This window comes from Myotis yumanensis, unplaced genomic scaffold (assembly GCF_028538775.1).
Source record: "Myotis yumanensis isolate MYYU_CA2020_CCGP unplaced genomic scaffold, mMyoYum1.0.hap1 SCAF_19, whole genome shotgun sequence".
NCBI classification, from domain to species: Eukaryota; Metazoa; Chordata; class Mammalia; order Chiroptera; family Vespertilionidae; genus Myotis; species Myotis yumanensis.
The window spans coordinates 11,230,051-11,248,957 of record NW_027223770.1 but is presented as its reverse complement, the minus strand read 5'-3'; the positions used below and the strand labels follow the sequence as shown (position 1 = coordinate 11,248,957).

The window sequence follows — 18,907 nt, the reverse complement described above, 5'->3', positions numbered from 1 at the left end:
TGCCAGCCCCTCTTGGAGGAAACTCCCAGAGGTCCTACCCCAGCTGGGAAGGCCCTGCTTGCTCACTTGGCCATGCCCCTAACCTGCCTGCCACTCCTACCAGTGGCCTGGCTTGTAAAAAGGATGTCAGCCCAGGGTCGCAGGGAGGGGAGGGATGGAGGACAGGTGATAGCAGCCACCTGCCCGACAGTACCTACGCATGGGGAGTGCTCAATAAATAGCAGTTTTGGCCAGGGGGGTGGGAGGATTGGGAAGAACCCTTGGGATGAAAGACGCGTGGCTGCTGGCTGTAAAACAAATTTCTGGGCGGAGGTGGGGGTTATCGGTCTCAAATGATCTCAGCTGTCGCTGCCCTGGCCTTCCTCGACAGTGTCCGGCTGGGTCAATGCCTCCAGCCCCTGCTAGAAAGAGGTTCCCGCCCACGTGATTAGGGCGCTCACCTGTCACCCATGCTCAGGCGGTCGCCCGGCAGAGGGCGCCAGAGGTCTACCTTGCGCCCCTAGGGAGGCGGGGGGCGGGGGTAGGTAAGCGGAACCACTATTCCCCACCCCCACCCTGCGCCCACACAGGAGACCCAGACGAGGTGGGCAGGCACAACTCCGTGCCGGCATCTTCCCTGGCACCACCTACCTACCTCCTGTGGGGAAACAGGTGTGAGGCGGACTTGCCCCAGGCCCCACAGCTGGAGCGATGCAAAGCTGGGGGGCTTCTCCCAAAGCTTGAAACCAAGGCTCCACAAACCAGGGTGCTGGGGCGGGGGGGGGGCAACCCGCCAATCAAAGAGACCCTGTCCAAGCCGGCCAATCAACGAGCCCCTGGCAGAAGGCGGCGCCTGCCAATTAGGGGCCCCACGAGCAGCGGCGGAAACGGTGGGGGGCGCGCCGTGATGAGCTGGGGGGCGGGTAGGAGCTGCGCTGGCGGCTGAGCACCCCGTTGCGCAGTTTCCCTGCGAATGAAGGGTGAACGCCCGGGGCTGGGACCCTAGCCGGAAGGAAACTGAGGCTGGAGGGTCGGCCCGGGCGGCTGTCTGACGGGGGCGGGGCCTCCCGGGGGTGGGGCTCACCCTGGCTCCGCCCCGCCCGCGAGCTTAGCCCCGGCGCTCAGCCCCGCGCGCTGCTGTCAGTACCGCCGGCTCCGGGCTATGGACGCCCCGGCGACCCCGGCGCCGCCCGCCGCCCCGGGCGCGGGGAGGAAGGAGCTGAAGATCGTGATCGTGGGCGACGGCGGCTGCGGCAAGACTTCGCTGCTCATGGTGTACAGCCAGGGCTCCTTCCCCGAGGTGAGGCCCCCGGAGGGCGGGGGGCTGGAGGCGCGTAGGATGGGGCAGGGGCGCGCGAGGGTCCCCTGGGGGCGAGGGACGGCCCTCAGCCTGCACCCGAGCCTGGGCCCTAGGTCCCCGGCGTCCTGCGCGCCCAGGGGCGGCCGCCACCCCGGGGCGCCCCCTCGGGAATTCCGGCGCCTAGCGGTGTGTGTGTTGAGGGGGACCGAGCCGGATGGGGTGAAGGTGGAAGGTGGGGAGCCCAGCGCACCCCGGGACCCCGCCGCGCTCCTGGGGACCAACCCTGCCCCTTCTCCGACAGCACTACGCCCCGTCCGTGTTCGAGAAGTACACGGCCAGCGTCACGGTGGGCAACAAGGAGGTGACCCTGAACCTCTACGACACCGCCGGTGAGTGCGCCTGCGCGCCGAGGGTCGGGGCGGCCCGGGGGTTCCCCGCCCGGGCATCCCCGCCGCATCCCGCATCCCGGGCCGCATCCCGGCCGCCAGCTCTGCGAGGCCCTGACAGCCCATCCCTCCTGGAGGCAGCGACGCGGTGCTGGCCCGGAGCCGGTGACCACCGCCTGGCGGGGGGTGGGGGGGGGCCCTGGCGGCATAGAGGACCCCGGTCCCCCCGTCTGTATGTAAAAGGAGGGTGTTTGGATGAGATGAGCTCCTGGCCACTACCCAGCCCTGCTGTATTGAGAGCCCACGGCTGGGTTCCTCTCCTGTTTCTAGAAAACCACGGGCTCCCTTCTGCTGGGGTGGGACCTGCTGTGGTCGCCTAAGGCTCTGCGAGCTGCACACGTGGGTCCCCTGGGGCTGGGCTGCATCTCGGGGTCCGATGCTTCCGGAATACTCTGGGCCACAGATGAGAGCGAGCCTGTGACCCCCAAGATCCTTGGCCGACAGCCGAGGCTCCAGGAGACATTTTGACTCCCACGCTTCTGGGATTCCTTGGGCCACCTGGGGTGATCCTGGGATTTCGTGTCTCCTGTTTGAGCTTCTAGGATTCTGTGCCTTCCTGGTTCCCTGGAAGAAACCGGGCGCTGAGGAGGGAACCCAGCTCTAGGGAATGCCGGGGGGTGAGGTTCTGTCACCTGCAGCTGCTAGTGGGTTCGTGCTGCCTCGCCATCGCCATAGGAGGCCTGTTGCTGGGGGATGGGTGGGGGAGCCCAGCCAATGAGAGGACTTGAGTGGCACTGGATGGGGAGGGGGGGCTGCCTCCCCTCAGGGAGTTTCCTTCTTTGCCTCTGGACTGAATAAACACTGGGGAGCAAAGGTCAGGATACGCAGCCTCTGTGAGTCAGTGTTTAGTGAGCTGCGTGGAACCCTGTCATCGGGTGCCCCCTCCCCAAGGAAGCCTTGTATGTGTGTGAGGTGACGTCTCCCACTGGCCTTGGGTAGAGCCAAAATCCAGTCCCTGCCTCCCTTGCCAAGCTGTCAGTAGCATCTCTCCTTCTACCTGGACCCGGCAGGATAGGGCTGGCTGTCCCAGCCCCAGACCGCTCCTGGGTTCCTGGCTTCTGACAGGCTTTGTTTGGGTGTTACCCCCCCCCCTCCCTGCAGTGGGCTCTAAGGACCTCCCCTCTTGTTGGATGAGGGCCCCGCGGGGCTGCCCCCAGAACGGGGATGTATGTGCCTCTGCTACTAAAGGCTTCAGAGGAATTCCCAAGGGTGTGGCCGCAAAGAGCAGTAAAGATCACAGTTTGGGACACTTTTCGTTTCACACGTTTCCCGTCTGGGACCCAGGGAGGGGCAGGTTCCTTAACCCCACGTGGTGGGTGGAGTGCTGGTGGACAGGGTGAGTCTAGGGGGGTTGAGTGTCTCTGCTCCTGCCTCTGCCCTTGGGGTGTCTCCTCTCAGAGTCCCCAGTTCTTTCACGGTTCCCACTGCCTTCCCGTCAGACCCAGCGCAGGGACCGCTTCTGGCCTTTCTGGCCTTTCTGGCCTGGGCCAGAGAGAGATGCTCAAGGCCCAGGTCAGGGTCGGTCGTCACGTGAAGGCTCTGGGAAGCGTCTAGTTGCTTTAGGAGAGGATTTGCTCTAAGAGCTACTTCAGGAGGGATGGGGAAGCTGCGTCCGAGTTATCAGAATGGCTGGGTACCCTGACCTTTGCTGCGAGCACCCGGGGCCTGTCAGCCTCGCCCGCAGCCCCGACACGCTCAGAGAACGGAAGCTGCGGTGAGGTCTGAAGTTTCCTGGGCAGGGGGGAGCGGGGGCGGGGGCGACATAGGAGGTTAAGACACCAACCGGAGACGGAGCTGTCTGGGCCTCGGGGTGGGGCTCAGGGCTGGGGCGTCACGAGATGGGGTGGCGATTGCCCAGGAGGTGGGGAGCTGTGGCTTCCTTTGTAGCCTGAGATGGGAACACAAGGAAAGGTGTGGGGAAGACGGGGAATCAGAGACCAGAGCGTTGTCTAGGAGCCAGGAGCATGGAGGCTGGGGGAGCCGCAGCGGTGGGTCCTCAGACCCGGTTCTGGGCTGCGGGCTGGCGCTGCCCGGGTCCCAGCTGCTCCAGTCTCCGAGGAGGACGTGCAGGTGGCAGGCCCCAGAGCACTAGTGAGAGTGGGTTCCTTTTCTGGCAGCTTCCCCTTCTCGTGCTGCCAGCAGCCATCCCCTGGCCAACACCCTGGCCAGAGCTGGGACCCACCTGCCCTGTGTCTGTCCTCCAGCCGATTTGGGGACCACCATGGCCCGATGACTCCCTCTCTCCTCAACCAGCGCCACGCCTTAGAGACCCCTGCCCAGAGAGATGACAGCCACAGCCAAGCTCACTCCCACAAAGGAAATACCCTCTCGTGAGGCGAGGCGAGAGCCTCACTTCCTCCCTGCCCCACAGACCTTTCCTCGCCTGAAACAAACGTCTCCTTTTGCACATAACTCAAGGCTTTTTTTTTTTTTTTTACATCTGAGGCCCATCTGCGGAAGCCAGACCGGGACACCTATATGCCCGTAGACAGGGGACTTGGCCCCTTTAAGCCTTGGCATTACCAGGGGTAAATGGGGAGGGTAATACCATGTTGTGGGTGGAGGGCCCCATAAAGCTTGTGGGTCTAAAGAGCCAGGGTTAGAACCTGCTCTCCCTGTCCCCTACCCCCAGGACCCTGATCTATTTCAGGAGTAACCATAGTAGCAGTCCCTCACCTTTTGCCCAGCATTGCTCATCCTACCAGGAGCAGGGTTATCACCCCCTTTTCCAGATAAGGAAACTGAGGCCCAGAGAGGGAAGGTACCAAAGTCATGGAACATGAGTCTGCGGGCAGCCTGGCCCTCCTGACTCATACGGGAGGCGTCCGGGACACCCTGCCCCTCCCAAGGAGATGAGAGGTCAACAGCACCCGGAACACTATCACCTGCAGAGTGGAGGCCCACTCTGAGGCCTGGGGAAAGCCGAGCCAGACACAGTCAAGCCAGGAAGGCAGCCCGGAGGAGGAGCTGGGATCTGGGCTGGCTGCCCATCTCCTCCCAGAATCCCTCTCTTCTTGAGATTCCTGTGTTGGGAGCTTTTACCTCACCTGGTCAGGGCTGGAGTTTGTCGGGTTAGGCCAGCTCCCTATCCTTTGGGATGGAGCGAGAGGGAGGCACCCCAGTAGTCCTCCCCGTGGTCTTCTGTCATTTACAAAGCTTCCTGTGAGCTCTGTGACCGAGGACAAGTCCCTTCGCCTCTCTGTGTTTCAGTTTCTGCATCCGTAAAATGTGACAACAGCAGCCCGGTCTTATATGATCATGGTGAGGAATGATGAGTCAATGCAGGTAAAGGGTTCTGAATGGGGCCTGGCATATGATGACCATTTTTATTGTTATTGTCAACAAGGCTCACTTGTCCATTTCACAGATGAGGAAACTGAGGCCCAGAGGTTAATTTCCAATTGGGAAGGCTGGAGAAGGCTTCCTGGGAGAATTGGTGCTTTTAGAGGGGCTTGGCAGGCGGCTGACCTTGGGCTTGGGGACTAAGTTGGTGCTCCAGCTCCCAGGGAGCCTGTCTCTGACCTTGAAAAATGCCCCCTCTGCCACGTGGTCTCCTAACAGGAAGAACCCTCCCCGCCAGGCTTACTTCCTGGGGTGGCTGCTTAAATGAACAGAGGTGATGCAAGTGCGGTGCCCTTGCAAACGCCAAAAGCCTCGGGGACCATCACTGCACTTCATTCACTCACTCATCCATTTGTTCATTCATTCACCAACGGACCTGAGCTCGCCAGTGTAGCAGAGATGGCCCCTGTCCTCAGGGGGAGGCCAAACAAACAAACACCCAGAAGAAAAAGCCACAGCTGGTCGTGGGACCCACTGGGAAGGAGGCTGTTTCAGAGCAATTCTCTTGGAGACGGTGACCCTCCTGCAGACCTGACGGAAAGGAGGGACCGAGCCATGCTGCCACCTGGGCAAGAGCCTCTCGAAGAGGTGACAACGAGGGCAGAGTCTCGGGGGGAGCCAGCTTGGCCGACTTCCTCCTCCCACCCAGGGCCGTCTGACTTCTGCCCTCATCAACTGCTGGAACCATCATGTACTTGGCAAACCTTCCGGCGCCCCTCAGTCCCGGTCTCCACGGCGTGACAAGAGGTGAACAGCTTCAACCAGCCAATACCGACTGGACGCCTGCCGGGCACCAGGAGTTAGTATTTAAGGACAGACGTGGGTCCTGCCCTCAGGGTGCCTCCTGTCCACAGGGACACAGGCAGTAAACAGCACATGTATGAGGACAGGCTGTGGACACACAGGGCGGTGGACGTTGCACCAGGCAAGATGAAGAGACATGGGAACAGTAGGCCCCGTTTTACAACGTGGCCATTGCAGCCACGTGTCTGAAAGGGAATGAGCGTGCGTGTGTTACGCCACAATTATGAACCGTATTGTGCACCGTAGAGGCCCAGGACCGATGTTTGCACAGAAGCAAGAAAGTGTGTCGCTGCATTTTTGCAGAAGGAACACGGGACTTGGGATTTAAGGAGCCGGGCGGAGTCCTGGCTCGGTCACTGATGCAGTGACCAGGGTTCGGTTACTTCACTTCTCTGAAACTCAGTTTTTTTCTGTATCAGTGGGAATGTTCCTAAGTTCCCTGACTAGCTCCTCAGAGGGTTGCTGTCAGGGTGTGTCTTAATAATTTACAGGCAGAAGCACCCGGAAAAGTACGTAAGGTGTAGGGTGGTGGTGTTATTACGTAGAAGTAGAGAGAAAACAAAGAAATAATGTGGACAGTCTGAACGCTTGAAAAGAAAACGCTAGAAAGATGGGGAGAACACGAGGGAAAAGCATTCCAGGTATGGGGAACAGCAAGTGCAGAGGCTCTGAGGCCCAAGAGCGTGGTGGGTTTGAGAGGAGGCCCCCTTGGCTGGACCTCAGTGAGTGAGGGGTGTGGAGGAGGGAGATGAGGTCAGGACTAGTGGGCCCAGGTCATGTGGACCACAGGAGATGTTTGGGTTTTAGTAAAGGGCAATAGGGAGCCATTGAAGGTGTTTCAGTTGGGAGGAGAGGGCAGGTCTGTGTGTTTTAAGATCCACGTAACTGCTGCATGGAGAATGGGATTCATTGAGGGGCAGCAGGGGAGCAGGGGGAGGTGGCCTGGATGGGCAGCAGGGGAGCAGGGGGAGGTGGCCTGGATGAGGACGGTGCCTTGCTGTGCACTAGAACGTTCTGTGGTGATGGAAATGTTCTGTACCTACACTGTCTGTTACAGAAGCCACTGGCCCTGCGCGGCAGTTAATCACTTGAAATGTAGCTAGTGTAATGGAGAACCTGCATTTTTAATGTTAATTTAAATAGCCACCTGGGGCTAGAGGCTACCCTATCGGACAGCAGACGTCTAGTAAGACACGCACAGAGGTGAGGAATGGGGACAGTTTGGGACAGAAAGGGGAAGGCATGGGCCGGATAGCACACTGGGCCAGTTCTCCATCGTCTTACGCAGATTTATCCAGCTTTGTGGCGGTGAGCATAGGGGGGTCTGAGTGCGCTGGGCCCTTCTCCAGTGTTGGGGGACTTCGGCTGAGTGACAGCACGGACAGTCCTCCTGGCCCAGCCATTGTCATAACTGTGGCAACCATTCACTGCACAGTGGAGGGAGTCGGTGGGAAGAGGGTGGCTGTGCCCTGTCATCAGTAGGAGGCCAGAAGCAGGACATGGTCTGTGCTCGGTGAAGAGGCCACTTGTCTTGAGAGGCCTTCGGCAGGGAGGGAGCTGGGGTCCCCCGCCAGCTGGAGGGAGGGGCCGGCGGGGGATTCCCGGGCCTGGCCTCCTGTCCTGTTCAATGGAAGAAAGTCACCTTGCCTTTCTGCAGGGTGGCTGGGGGGTTGCCAATGAGTCTGAAAGGCTCCCAGCCCTCGCTGTGGGAGTTTTCCCAAGATGCCGGGTGTAACAGCTCCGTGCAGGACGTACAGGCACCACGGCCTCCGGACTAGGGGAAGTCCTGGAGGACATTTGGGAAAAGCTGTGCATGGCCAGTGGATCGGCTGGAGCACAGCTTCGCCGCGGCTTTCCTGAGTTTGGTAGACGCACTGTGGCCGGTGAGAGTGTGTCCCGTGTTCTCTGAATGTCCTTAGAAAATCCGCAGGGAACTAACTATTCCGGGCGCAGGAGCCCAATGTGTGCACCTGCCCCTCACGTGGTTCAAGGTGTTTCCCTGTAGGTGCGAAGTGGGGCCAAACGTAAACAGTGCATCTGAGTAAGGGCGTTCTTGGTGCTGTTTTTTTGCCATTTTTCTGTTTTAAATATGAATTAAAAAAAGAAAAAACCAAACCCGCCCAACTGACGTGGTTGGCCAGGAGGTCACAGTTCAGTGCTGGGTGGGGGCACATGCCCAGGCTGCCGGCTAGATCCCCAGTGTGGGGTATGCAGGAGACAGCCGATCAATGACTCATCATTGATGTTTCTCTCTCCCTTCCCTATAACAGTGGCTGCACATTAGAATCACCTGGGAATCTTTAAAATCCTGATTTCTGGGCCTCATCCTCCGGAAATTCTGTTTCTTTGTTACTAATGTTGTGGCCTCACCCCATAACAAAGAAACAGAATTTCCGGAGGATGAGGCCCAGAAATCAGGATTTTAAAAAGATTCCCAGGTGATTCTAATGTGCAGCCAAGGTTGAGAACCACTGCTCTATAAAATAAATAAAAGTATATTAAAACAGCCATGACCAGTTTGGCTCAGTGGATAGAGTGTCGGCCTGTGGACTGAAAGGTCCCAGGTTCGATTCCGGTCAAGGGCTTGTACCTTGGTTGCGGGCACATCCCCAGTGGGTAGTGTGCAGGAGGCAGCTGACTGATGTTTCTCTCTCATCGATGTTTCTAACTCTCTATCCCTCTCCCTTCCTCTCTGTAAAAAATCAATAAAATATATTTAAATATATATATATATAAATAAATAAATAAAACCAAAAAACCCACCACTGCTCCCACCCAGCCTGGGGGTGAGTCTGATGTGCCCTGGGGGGTGGGGGAGAGGGTTCAGGTGAGAAACTTGCTGTTATCTCCAGCCGCCCCCACTCTTCCTAGCCCCCCCCCCCCCTCTTCCTAGCAGTGGCCAGAATGGCAGGATGAATTTCAGCTGAGGCCACGCACCTCCGGGCTTGGGGGGCACCCTCTTCTAACTTTGTTTTGGAGGAGGGTGATGTGACTTCAACCTGAGCACAGTGTAGGGGGGTAAGAGGGTTGGGGGCGGGGTGACCGTCTCCAGAGTAATTGCTCGTGGCTTTTCAGCACTTACTGCTGGGTTTTCTCTCATGCCATCCTCGCTGCCGTCCAGGACAGCGGGCAGCCACCTGTTTTCCACAGGACAAAACTGAAGCCCTAGCAGGTGTCACTTGTCCGGCAGACCCCCAAACCCCTGGCCCTTCTGAGCCCAGACCAGGGACTCAGGTGGACAAGGAGGGGCGCCTCCCTGACCCCCACCTGCTCTCCGGTTGGTTTCAGGGCAGGAAGACTACGACCGGCTGCGGCCCCTATCCTACCAGAACACCCACCTGGTGCTCATCTGCTATGACGTCATGAACCCCACCAGCTATGACAATGTCCTCATCAAGGTGAGGCCTGCCCCCCGGGGTGGGGGCCTCGGATCCAGCCCCAGCCCCAGCCCTGATGCCAGCCTCTCCCTCCACAGTGGTTCCCCGAGGTCACGCATTTCTGCCGTGGGACCCCCATGGTGCTCATTGGCTGCAAGACGGACCTGAGGAAGGACAAGGAGCAGCTGCGGAAGCTGCGGGCGGCCCAGCTGGAGCCCATCACCTACACGCAGGTGGGCTCGGGGCTCCTCCCTCCCCTTCCCCACCGCCCCACCAGGAGCCCAGGTCCGTGGCAAGCTGTGGCTGAAAAGACGCCCAGGCCTTTGGCCTCTGCAACGGGGTGCCTCTGGCCTTTCGCACAGTGGAAGCAAACAGGATTCTGAGAATAACAGCTGTAGAATATTGAGAGCCCACATCTCTGAGCACTTTATTTAATCCTATGACCCAGAGGCAGATACTGTTAGTGCTCCCCATTTTATGGGCAGATAAATTGAGACCCAGAGAGGTTAAGGAGCTTGCCCAGGGTCACACAGCTAACCTGAAGTGAAGCGAGGATGCCGTCCCAGTCACCATGGCTCCAGAGTCTGGGCCCTTAGCCATCATCCTGTCCCGTCTCCCGAGGGGACCCCAGGGGCGGGCCCTTGTTCAAAAGCAGCCTTCCCCCAACTCGTGAGAGTCCCGTGGCTTCCTGAGGCATGGGAGGATGAAGGAAACATGAAGCAAATCTAATAAGGTTTAATAACAGGGAATAAGCATGAATAAAAGTAAATCTGTTTTAGAAATAGGTATTTTTAATTCTAATGACAAGCTCCGTTGCCTAAACGGTGCTTTCCAGAAGGGAGAGAGGTCTGGGGAGGAAGCCCACCTTTCCTCACAGGCCCGGCAGACACGACAGACAACCCCGTTCTCAGAATTCAAACCCCCCCCCCCCCCCCCCCGTTTCTGCCTGAGTTGGGAAGGAGGGTGGGGAGAGAGGTTGGGAGGGAGCAAGAGGGGCCCCACACCAAGGCCCCGCAGCCCCTAAAGCCAGCCCCAAGCCCACCAGGGGGTGTCAGGAGGCACCCCATGCTCCAGGCCCCGCATCGAATGCTGTCCCCTCCTCCCCCAGGGCCTGAAAACCTGCCAGCAAATGCAAGCCGCCCTCTACCTGGAATGTTCCGCCAAGTTTCGGGAGAACGTGGAGGACGTCTTCCGAGAGGCCGCCAAGGTGGCCCTCGGCGCCCTGAAGAAAGCACAGCGGCAGAAACACCCCCGGCGGTGCCTGCTGCTCTGACCCCTCGGGGCGGGCACTCAGCCCTCAGAACAGAACAGGACTGACAGGGCCCGGCTACTCCCCGGGACCTGCCCACCCCCAGCTCGAGAAGGCACTCGGAGTTGTGTCTGGAGCCTGTGGCAAGACTCTTTGGATGGTCTGGAACTTTCTCCTTTCCCAGCTGGGCTCTGACCAGGAACTCGAGCTTCGGCCTGTGTGGTGGTGGGCGAGGTTGCGGACTCGGGCCCTCTGTGCCCTGGAACTGGCATCTGTCCCCAGGACTTTGGCGTGCCCTCTTTGCACTCTCCCCCCAGCCACGTGTCCCCCTTCAAACACCCAATAGGTCCTCAAAGCCTGTGCTTGAAACAACCAACTACACTGGTCTGTGGGCCACTGCGGATCTGGCAGCGCCCCACGACCCCCAAGCCTATGGCCCCGCGGCCCTGGGCTGGGGAGATAGGCAGGGCTGCATCCTCCGGTCTCGCTTCCTTCCCCCGGGAGCGCCGAGCCACGATGGGACCAGGCCTATCAGGAGAACGCAGCCCCGGACACGGACACAGGAATTGCATCGCCCCCACCCACCCTACGCAGAGGGCTTCAGTGGCAGCCTTTGGCCTGGCCGACATCTTCCCAGATCTGGGTGCACATGACCAGGGGGAGGAGAGACTCGGAAAGCAGAGCAAACACCATGGACCACCCATCCGACCCCTGCCCGGGGTCTCATCTCCTCACCTGCAGCCTCCACTGCCAGAAACTCAGATGAAGTGACAGCAGCTCCTGATTGTGGGCAGGCCAGTCCTGAGACTGGATCCCTGTCTGCAAAGTTGTCATCTAGCCCCCCTGCCCCTCACAGCCCCCACTGCTGGGGGATGTGTTCCAGAGCTGAGGCCACCTTGGCCTCCTTCAAGATCGGACTTGACTGACGGACCCCCCAGCCGCAGATTCACGGAACTTCCTTCTGGAAGGTCTGGGTTCAGGGACCCAGGAATTTGTTTAAAGTGCCCCAGGGGATTCCAGTACCCCAGAGACTGACAGCTGCTTGGTCCTGAGCTCACTCTGGAGTCAGCGCTACCGAAGGTGGGGTGATGGCTCCAGGTGGCTCCTGCTCCCTGAGTATCTCTGCCTCCGCACCCTGTGCCCAGTGCTGTGCCTGAGCCTGAGATTCTCTGAAGTCACCTGCAAGACCTCTCAGCCCACCGCACCCACCGAGGTTCCCAGAGGCCCCCCCATGGGGACTCACCAGAGCGTTCAGACCAAGGACCTCTGGTTCCAGCAGAGTCCAGGGCCTCCTGGACAAATGAGGGTCTAGAACAGAGGTCAGCAAACTATGGCCTGTGAGCCAACTCCGGCCGCTGTGTGTTTTTGTAAATAAAGTTTTATTGGAACACAGTCATGCCCATTCATTTATGCGTGGGCTGCTTTTGCCCAACTGCAGGATAAAGTCTTTGTGACTGAGACCATCTGGCCCGTCACAGGGAAAGGTTGCCAACGCAAGTCTAGGGCAAACCCAAGTTCTTAAAGGGCCAGATGGGCGGGTGGAGAGTGAAGGAGGGCGGAGATAGGAGGGAGTGGTGGGGTCTCCGAAAACTAGAAAGCAAGTACCACTCCGGGCAGGCAGGCAGCCAGCCCAGGTGAGCGCTGTTCTGTGGGAACGCGGCCAGGGCGTTTCACTTATCTAGGGAAAGTCAAGATCTGGATTTTTATGTGGAATCTTACCGGGGGTGGATTCCATATTTTAAAAATGTAACTAATTTAAAAAATTTTAAACCCCTTTGAGGGCTGCAGCATGGCTGTGGACACCAGCTATGCCCTCTGGTCCAAGAGGATTTGTAGGGAAGTCGTTAAGGGCAGATGAGGCTCAGGTGTGGGAGAAGGGGCAGGAAATTGGCTTCTTCACCCTCCAATTCAGAATCTACCGTGAGGTGACCAGCAGCCTTGCCCTGTGTGACCTCCTGAAAGTGAGGTTGCTCAGACACCCCCCACCCCAATTTCCGGAACCTCTGACTAAGGGAGGTGATGGAGGGCTGGGTGACACTGGTGCTGGCTGAAGTCCCGGCCAGTGCTGAGGGTCTGGGTCTCACTCTGAGTTCCCACTGCAAGGATTCGGGGAAGATGGGCTGCGGGTTGAGGGTCAGGAAGTGTCAAGTAACGCCCTCACACCACCCACATGGTGCCGGGGCTGGGGCGCCCTCTGGTGGTGACTCAGAAACCCTGCCTGCCTTGGGCCCAGTGGCTCCAGGGGCCAAGAACCCCAGGCCTCAGGCCGGCCCGGCCACTTTCCCCAGGTGACCGGCAGTCAGGGGACTCAGGAAGCACAAGGAGCACAAGGCACAACAGCGGTTCTCTGAGAAGGTAGATACCCGCCCCACAGAGAAACGGAGGCTGGGAGGAGGCGGGAGCCGACAGCAGAAGCGTGTGCTGGGGAGGGAGTCCCCACTGGACTCCCAGGGCCCCCCTCCCGCCTCCGCCTGGGACTCTGTAAGTAACAGGTCACACATCCAACCTCAGGAGGCATGTCCACACCCTGCCCTGAGGGCTTCAAGTGCCAGGACGGGGGACAGAGGGGCTCCCTGAGGCATTGCCTCCCCCAGGAAGACAGTCCGGCCAAGAGCAGCGGGGGCTACGATTCTAGGGAGGTGGGGAGGGCGCGGCATTAAATACGTCATAAATAGGAAGGGTGGTTAATACTGCTCGGACAGGCTGGGTCACATTTCTCTTGTCCAGTCGGGGACTCGGGCCTTGGCCCTGCTCCCGGGGAGGCCACTGGCCCCTGAGGTCACTGCGCCAGCGGCCACTGGCGCTGCTGAGGAGGAATCGGCAGCGAGGGTGCCGACTGAGACCCCCCGCAGTCTCAAAGTCCCGGGCTGGGGGGCGCAGCCCCGCGGCTCACGGCGTCTTCGCCTTGTTCCTGTTCTTCTGGAGTTTGGTGTGCACCACTTTGAGGGTGGTCAGGAAGTTGCCCAGGAAGAGGACCAGGAAGGTGATTGCCAACACGAACACCTGGCGGGACAGAGTACAGAGGGGAAGGAGGAACAGGCCGTGCCAGCTCTGACCAGCTCCCCCTGCTGGGGTGCCACCCCACCCCAGACCTCAGAACCCCTAGCACAAGCCACCCACCAACTGCAAGGTTTTGCAGGCGGAAGGCAGACATCCGGGCCAACTGGGTGAAGGCCCTGAGTCCTGGGGTCAGGCCGCGCCCTGGGGAGTGTTCATTGGGGAGCCACCCCTGAGGGGCTCCCAGGCCCAGCAGCAGAGTCTGGGCCTCATGGAGGAGAGCAAAGGGGGCAGGCGGCTACGGAAACAATTTCCCCCAAGTCGGCCCAGCCTTCCCCAGGACCTCCCCCTGCCCCTCCACATACACACTGTTCCCCAGGACCACCCTCTCACACACACACACACACACACAAGCCAGCCCAGCCTTCCCCAGGAACACACACACACACACAAGCCAGCCCAGCCTTCCCCAGGAACACACACACACACACACACACACACACACACACACACACCCATACCTGCCATTCTCTGCATTCCTCGTGGCTGGAAAGCTTGAAGAGCGTGACTGCATTGTAGAGCTGCCAGAACTGCGGGGGGGGGGGGGGGGGGGGCAGGAGGGGGGCACTGCTCAGTCCCAGTTCCCCTGGACACCACATGGGAAACCCCCGGGTGAGGCACCAGGACCCCAGCTTCTGGTAGCCACTGCCCTGAGACACTGAAACCCCCCAAATGAAACTGGGGCACCCTAGGCCAGAGTAGCCTGAGGGCCAGTTCTGGCCCTGCCTTTGGGCTCCCTGGACCCAGGGCCTGCCATAGCCTGGGAACCCATGAGGCCCAGCCCGGGGATGGCTGGCGAATGGGCAAAGGAGGGAGAGGCTACAGACACTGTGTTCCTGGAGGTCACCCCGGACTAGGGGACACCCACAGACTCCAGGGTACTCACATGGCCAAAGAAGAGGAAAGGCAGGAGGAAGGTGAGGCCCCGCCACATCCAGGACTGGAATCCCTCTGTGGAGGAGGGAGAGGGCGAAGGCCTGTGTGAGGGACCCGGCTGCCCCCACGGCCTCACCAAGCGCCCACTGCTTGGCCGTGCCAGTCACCCCTAGATTAGCTAGGCACAGACAGACACCGCGCGGGGGGACAGCCCTCAGCTCTTACAGGTGTGGGAGCGCTCACGATGAGAACCGCCCAGAGAGCATGCAGAGCGCAGTCACCAGGCCTGACCGCTCAGCCTGAAGTCACCAAGGACAAGTGGGCTTGACAACACTTACGGACGCTGATGTGCCAGGGACTGTTTAAAACTTTCTTTAGTTTGCACTTTATAGTGAGCTTTCAAATGCATCATTTCAATCGAGTCTTGACAAAGCAAGGCCTACTTTGTGGAGCAATTCAATAGAAATGGCCATCTTAAGAGATAGCAGATTTTTATTAAAAATAGTTTCCCCTGAGAGCTTAGATCGGCCGTGGGCAAACTACGGCCCGCGAGCCGGATCCGGCCCGTTTGAAATAAATAAAACTAAAAAAAAAAAAAGACCGTACCCTTTTATGTAATGATGTTTACTTTGAATTTATATTAGTTCACACAAACACTCCATCCATGCTTTTGTTCTGGCCCTCCGGTCCAGTTTAAGAACCCATTGTGGCCCTCGAGTCAAAAAGTTTGCCCACCCCTGGCTTAGATGAAAGGTCTCCAAGCTTTTCTGATTGGGCACCCAACCCTATGAGATAAAAAGTTACACACACACATGGCCGGCCGGGGTGGCTCGGTGACTGAGTGCTGACCTATGAACTAGGTGGTCACGGTTCAATTCTTGGCCAGGGCACATCCTGAGGGCTCGATCCCCAGTAGGGGGCGTGCAGGAGGCAGCCAATCAATGATTCTCATCATTGATGTTTCTATTCTCTCCCTTTCCCTTCCTCCCTGAAATAAATAAAAAATTTTTTAAATAAATAAAAATATATTTTTTAAGTTACACACACATTCCCAATGTGTATATATGTATATGTTGATATATATTTATATGCAGACATATTACACATCGGTTATATATGTACAACAGCACTGGGCTAACATATATATATATATATATATATATATATATATATAGTATATTTTTATTATAAATCACAGACAAAAAAATAGACATTTTAAAAGGATAAGAGAGAAGCCAGCACTGAGGGTACACAGCTGGTCTCACACTTCACTAAAACAGAATCCACAGTGAATTACGAAAAGCAACTTGGGTAGAGGCCAGCAGCCCTGCCTTCATGTGTGGGAGGTTCTGTTATGTCCTCACCGGCACATGCTCCCACTGTGGGGAGTTAGGAGTCAGATCTGGGGGAGCAGGCAGGGCCAGTACATGTGCCTCCACCCCCCAGGTCGGCTACTCACCCACAGTGAGGTCCAAATGGTTCCTTTCTCCCAGAGCCCGCAGCCGGTAGAGGCAGCCCCTCTGGTAATAATATTGCAGGAACTGGACACAGCCTGCAGGGGGAGCACAGCACGCGGAGGATTGAGTGACACTTCCACCGCAAAGGGGTGGGTCTTCACAGACCAGAGGGTACAGCCCTCTCCCACCAACACCCTTCCCTCTCTCTCACATAGAAACTTCTAGAGCTTCCCTAGGCATGCAGTAGGCACTCAAAAGAGGCTTGCACCGGGCTGGGAGCTGTGTGCAATGCCAGATCAGCAAGAGACAGTTCCATACAATGGGATACAAGTACTGAGGGTGAAAAAAGCCCATGGTAATTGTTTCCCAGGTTACATGCAAAGCTGTATGTACAGAGGGATCCCGTGTTGGTGGACTATCCATAATGCAGTATAAATGCATATATGTATTTGGGAGTAAAATGTTAGAAAGGACATAGACCTATTACCAGTGGTCACCCCAAGGGCGAGACAGTACATAATTTTCATTCTCAGCTTTATATATTTGGACTTGTTCGTAAGCAGGGTTTTATTTAAAAATTAAGTTGTATTTTTTTGAGTGGGCAATATGCACATGGTATACAATTCAAAGGGAACAAACGGGTCTATGGTGAAAAGCCAACCATTCAAGCTCCCCGACCCCTGGGGCAGTGCATTGTCTATAAATCCAGGGCTGTTCCTAAATGAGAAAAAAAGAACATATATTTCCATTTTATGGAAAAAAAAGTTAGTGCCCCAACACCAGTGGGTTCTCAGAGGTGGCAATTGGTTGGGAGAAGAAAGAGGCGGTGACTGGGGCTCCAGGGGGGCAATGGGGCAGGCCATCGCTAGAGGCTGGGGGTGGAGGGGTAGGATGGAGTTGACCTGGGGGGCAGGTAGCTCTTTGGATTTCCAGGGACCTCCCCCAGTGCCCGCTCCCCTCCAGGAAAGACACACCCCTCCCAGGGACGGGGCCTCCACAGGGAACCCCGTGCCCCCTCCCCTGAATGTAGGCAAGAGACACTCACTCTGAAATATGGAAAACGCTAAAAACTGACTGCGAAACTTCTGATAGATTAGTCCGTTGGGCCTGCAGAGAGGTGGGGGAGAAGGTGAGGGGTCCTGGGGAATCAGACATCCATCCCGCCCATCCTGTTCCCGCTGGGAGAGAGGAAAGGGTTTTACATTTAAACCCAAATCCCAGTGTCTACCCTTCTCTACCACCCGTGTCCCTGGGGGCGCATGTAGTTTTGAAGCCTAAGGTCCCACAGGTCCCCCCTCCCTCTGTGCCTGACGCCTCGGTGCCACAGCCTCGTCCTTGTGCTGCTGTCCAGCCTTGCTCCCTGTCCCCTCTGCCCCAGCCAGCAGGAGGAGGTACATTTCCAGGAAAACTCCCTGGGGCTCTGCTGTAAGCTCACACTCTCCTTGGCCCCGAAGTCAGCCCAGCCGGGGCCAGGGCCTTGGAAAGCCATCTGGGCCCCTCACCCACGACTAGTCCCCATTCACGGCCCCCTGGGGAGGGCAAGCGGAGGCGTGGGGGGCGGGGCAGGAGACACTCACCAGGTCAGCATCACTCCAGACAGGAAGGTGGACACGTAGTGGTGCGACACCCACCAGCCTTTAATTCTCGGAGAGAACAAGAGAAGGGAAACTCAGGCGGGGAGAGAAAGGCAGGCACCTCCCAGCTTCCCAGCCTGTGTGTGTGGTGGGCGGGGGACTTTGTCCCCCTCCCTGTCCTACGAAGACGCACAACCACACTCAGCCACACATCAATGAGCCAGGAGACCCACAGAGGCTTCCAGGCACCCTGAGCACGCAGCCCTAACCTCGGCACGGCTATACCCACCTCCCTGTCCCCTCCTCCTCGAACCACTGATACCTCAGGACCTGTCATGGACTCAATTGTGTGTCCCCAGAACTCACAGACTAAAGCCCTCGAGTGACCATATTAGGAGAGGGAGTCTTTTCAGAGGTCACTGGGGCTGAATGAGGTCATAAGGATGGGCCCCATCCAATAGCACTGGTGTCCTTAGAAGAAGAGGAGACGCATGAGGAGTGTGCGTGCTCACAGAGCAAAGGCCACGGGAGGGCACAGGGACCGTCCGCCAGCCAAGGACAGGCCTCCGGAGAAACCAGCCCGGCTGGCCCCCTGGTCTCGGATGCGGAGCTTCCAGGATTGAGAAAATGGATTTCTGCTGTTGGAGCCGCCCGGTCTGTGTATTTTGTCATAGAAGCGCACTGACCGATGGGGAGGGCCTTTTGTACTTTCTCTCTGCTCCCAGGCCTTGGCCTACAGGCCTCCTGGTCCAAGTTCAAGTTCTGTCTGTCACCTCCTCCAAGACCTTCCCAGACCTACTTATCCAAGTCAGCCAGACAGCCCCTCTGGATCACACGGTGCTCACCGCTGTCTGAAATTCTTACTGTCTTTTCCTTTGTTTCCTGAACCCCCTTCCCCACTCAGATGTCAACGCCAGAAGCGCAAGATTCCTGTCTGTCTGGTTCGTTGATGCACCTGCTCAGAGCAGGTGCTCAGTAAATTTGCTGAATAAACACAGAACACACACACTTTGACACAGAGCTGCAGCTACCAGCAGCACTTGCAGCACCTCACACCACCCCAGCCGCAGCTGCTCCCGGGAGCCCACACCCTGGGCGAGTCTGCTCCTCCGTCCACTGCAAGGCCGTACCAGCCCTGGACTCCACCCCACCCAGTCCAGAAGCTGTGGGGACCCTGTTGTCAGAGCCCAGTGTCCCTCCGGCTCAGGGTTCTCACTCCACAGCCGGGGAGGGATGCTGGACCCAACGCCTTTGCCCTTCAAAGTCCCTGAGATTGTCTCGGATCTTTGCTGGCCCTTCCTGGTCCCTCTCTGGGAGCTCAGATAACGGAACACAGGGCGGCAGGGATGTGCTTTGCCAAACACAGCCTGGGAGCAGGAGGGCTCCCTCCTCCCAAGGATGGGGCTGTAGTGATTGGGACACCAGAGGCATCTACAAGAGGTATCA

At 58.1% G+C, this 18,907-nt stretch overlaps 2 protein-coding genes across 5 annotated transcripts in view; one reads left to right on the top strand and one right to left on the bottom strand.

The window, feature by feature from the left end:
• Nucleotides 1-923: 923 nt before the first annotated feature.
• On the top strand, nucleotides 924-11,889 carry RHOF (ras homolog family member F, filopodia associated). Its single transcript, XM_070399530.1, has 5 exons — nucleotides 924-1,279; nucleotides 1,581-1,668; nucleotides 9,160-9,269; nucleotides 9,347-9,481; nucleotides 10,357-11,889. Exons 1-5 carry the CDS (start codon nucleotides 1,142-1,144, stop codon nucleotides 10,519-10,521), a joined length of 636 nt encoding a protein of 211 aa, XP_070255631.1. The 5' UTR covers nucleotides 924-1,141; the 3' UTR covers nucleotides 10,522-11,889.
• TMEM120B (transmembrane protein 120B) overlaps nucleotides 10,018-18,907 on the bottom strand; it is a 52,657-nt gene continuing 43,767 nt past the window's right edge. For 2 of the 4 annotated variants that reach the window (XM_070399523.1, XM_070399525.1), the window contains exons 7-12: nucleotides 17,465-17,530; nucleotides 16,933-16,994; nucleotides 15,890-15,982; nucleotides 14,441-14,505; nucleotides 14,016-14,084; nucleotides 10,018-13,500 (exon numbers count right to left, since the gene is read on the bottom strand). In XM_070399523.1, coding sequence (XP_070255624.1) covers nucleotides 13,387-13,500; nucleotides 14,016-14,084; nucleotides 14,441-14,505; nucleotides 15,890-15,982; nucleotides 16,933-16,994; nucleotides 17,465-17,530 — 469 coding nt within the window. In that variant the 3' untranslated portion in view covers nucleotides 10,018-13,386. The remainder of the gene's footprint in view (nucleotides 13,501-14,015; nucleotides 14,085-14,440; nucleotides 14,506-15,889; nucleotides 15,983-16,932; nucleotides 16,995-17,464; nucleotides 17,531-18,907) is intronic. The other 2 variants (XM_070399522.1, XM_070399524.1) reach the window with 1 other exon arrangement.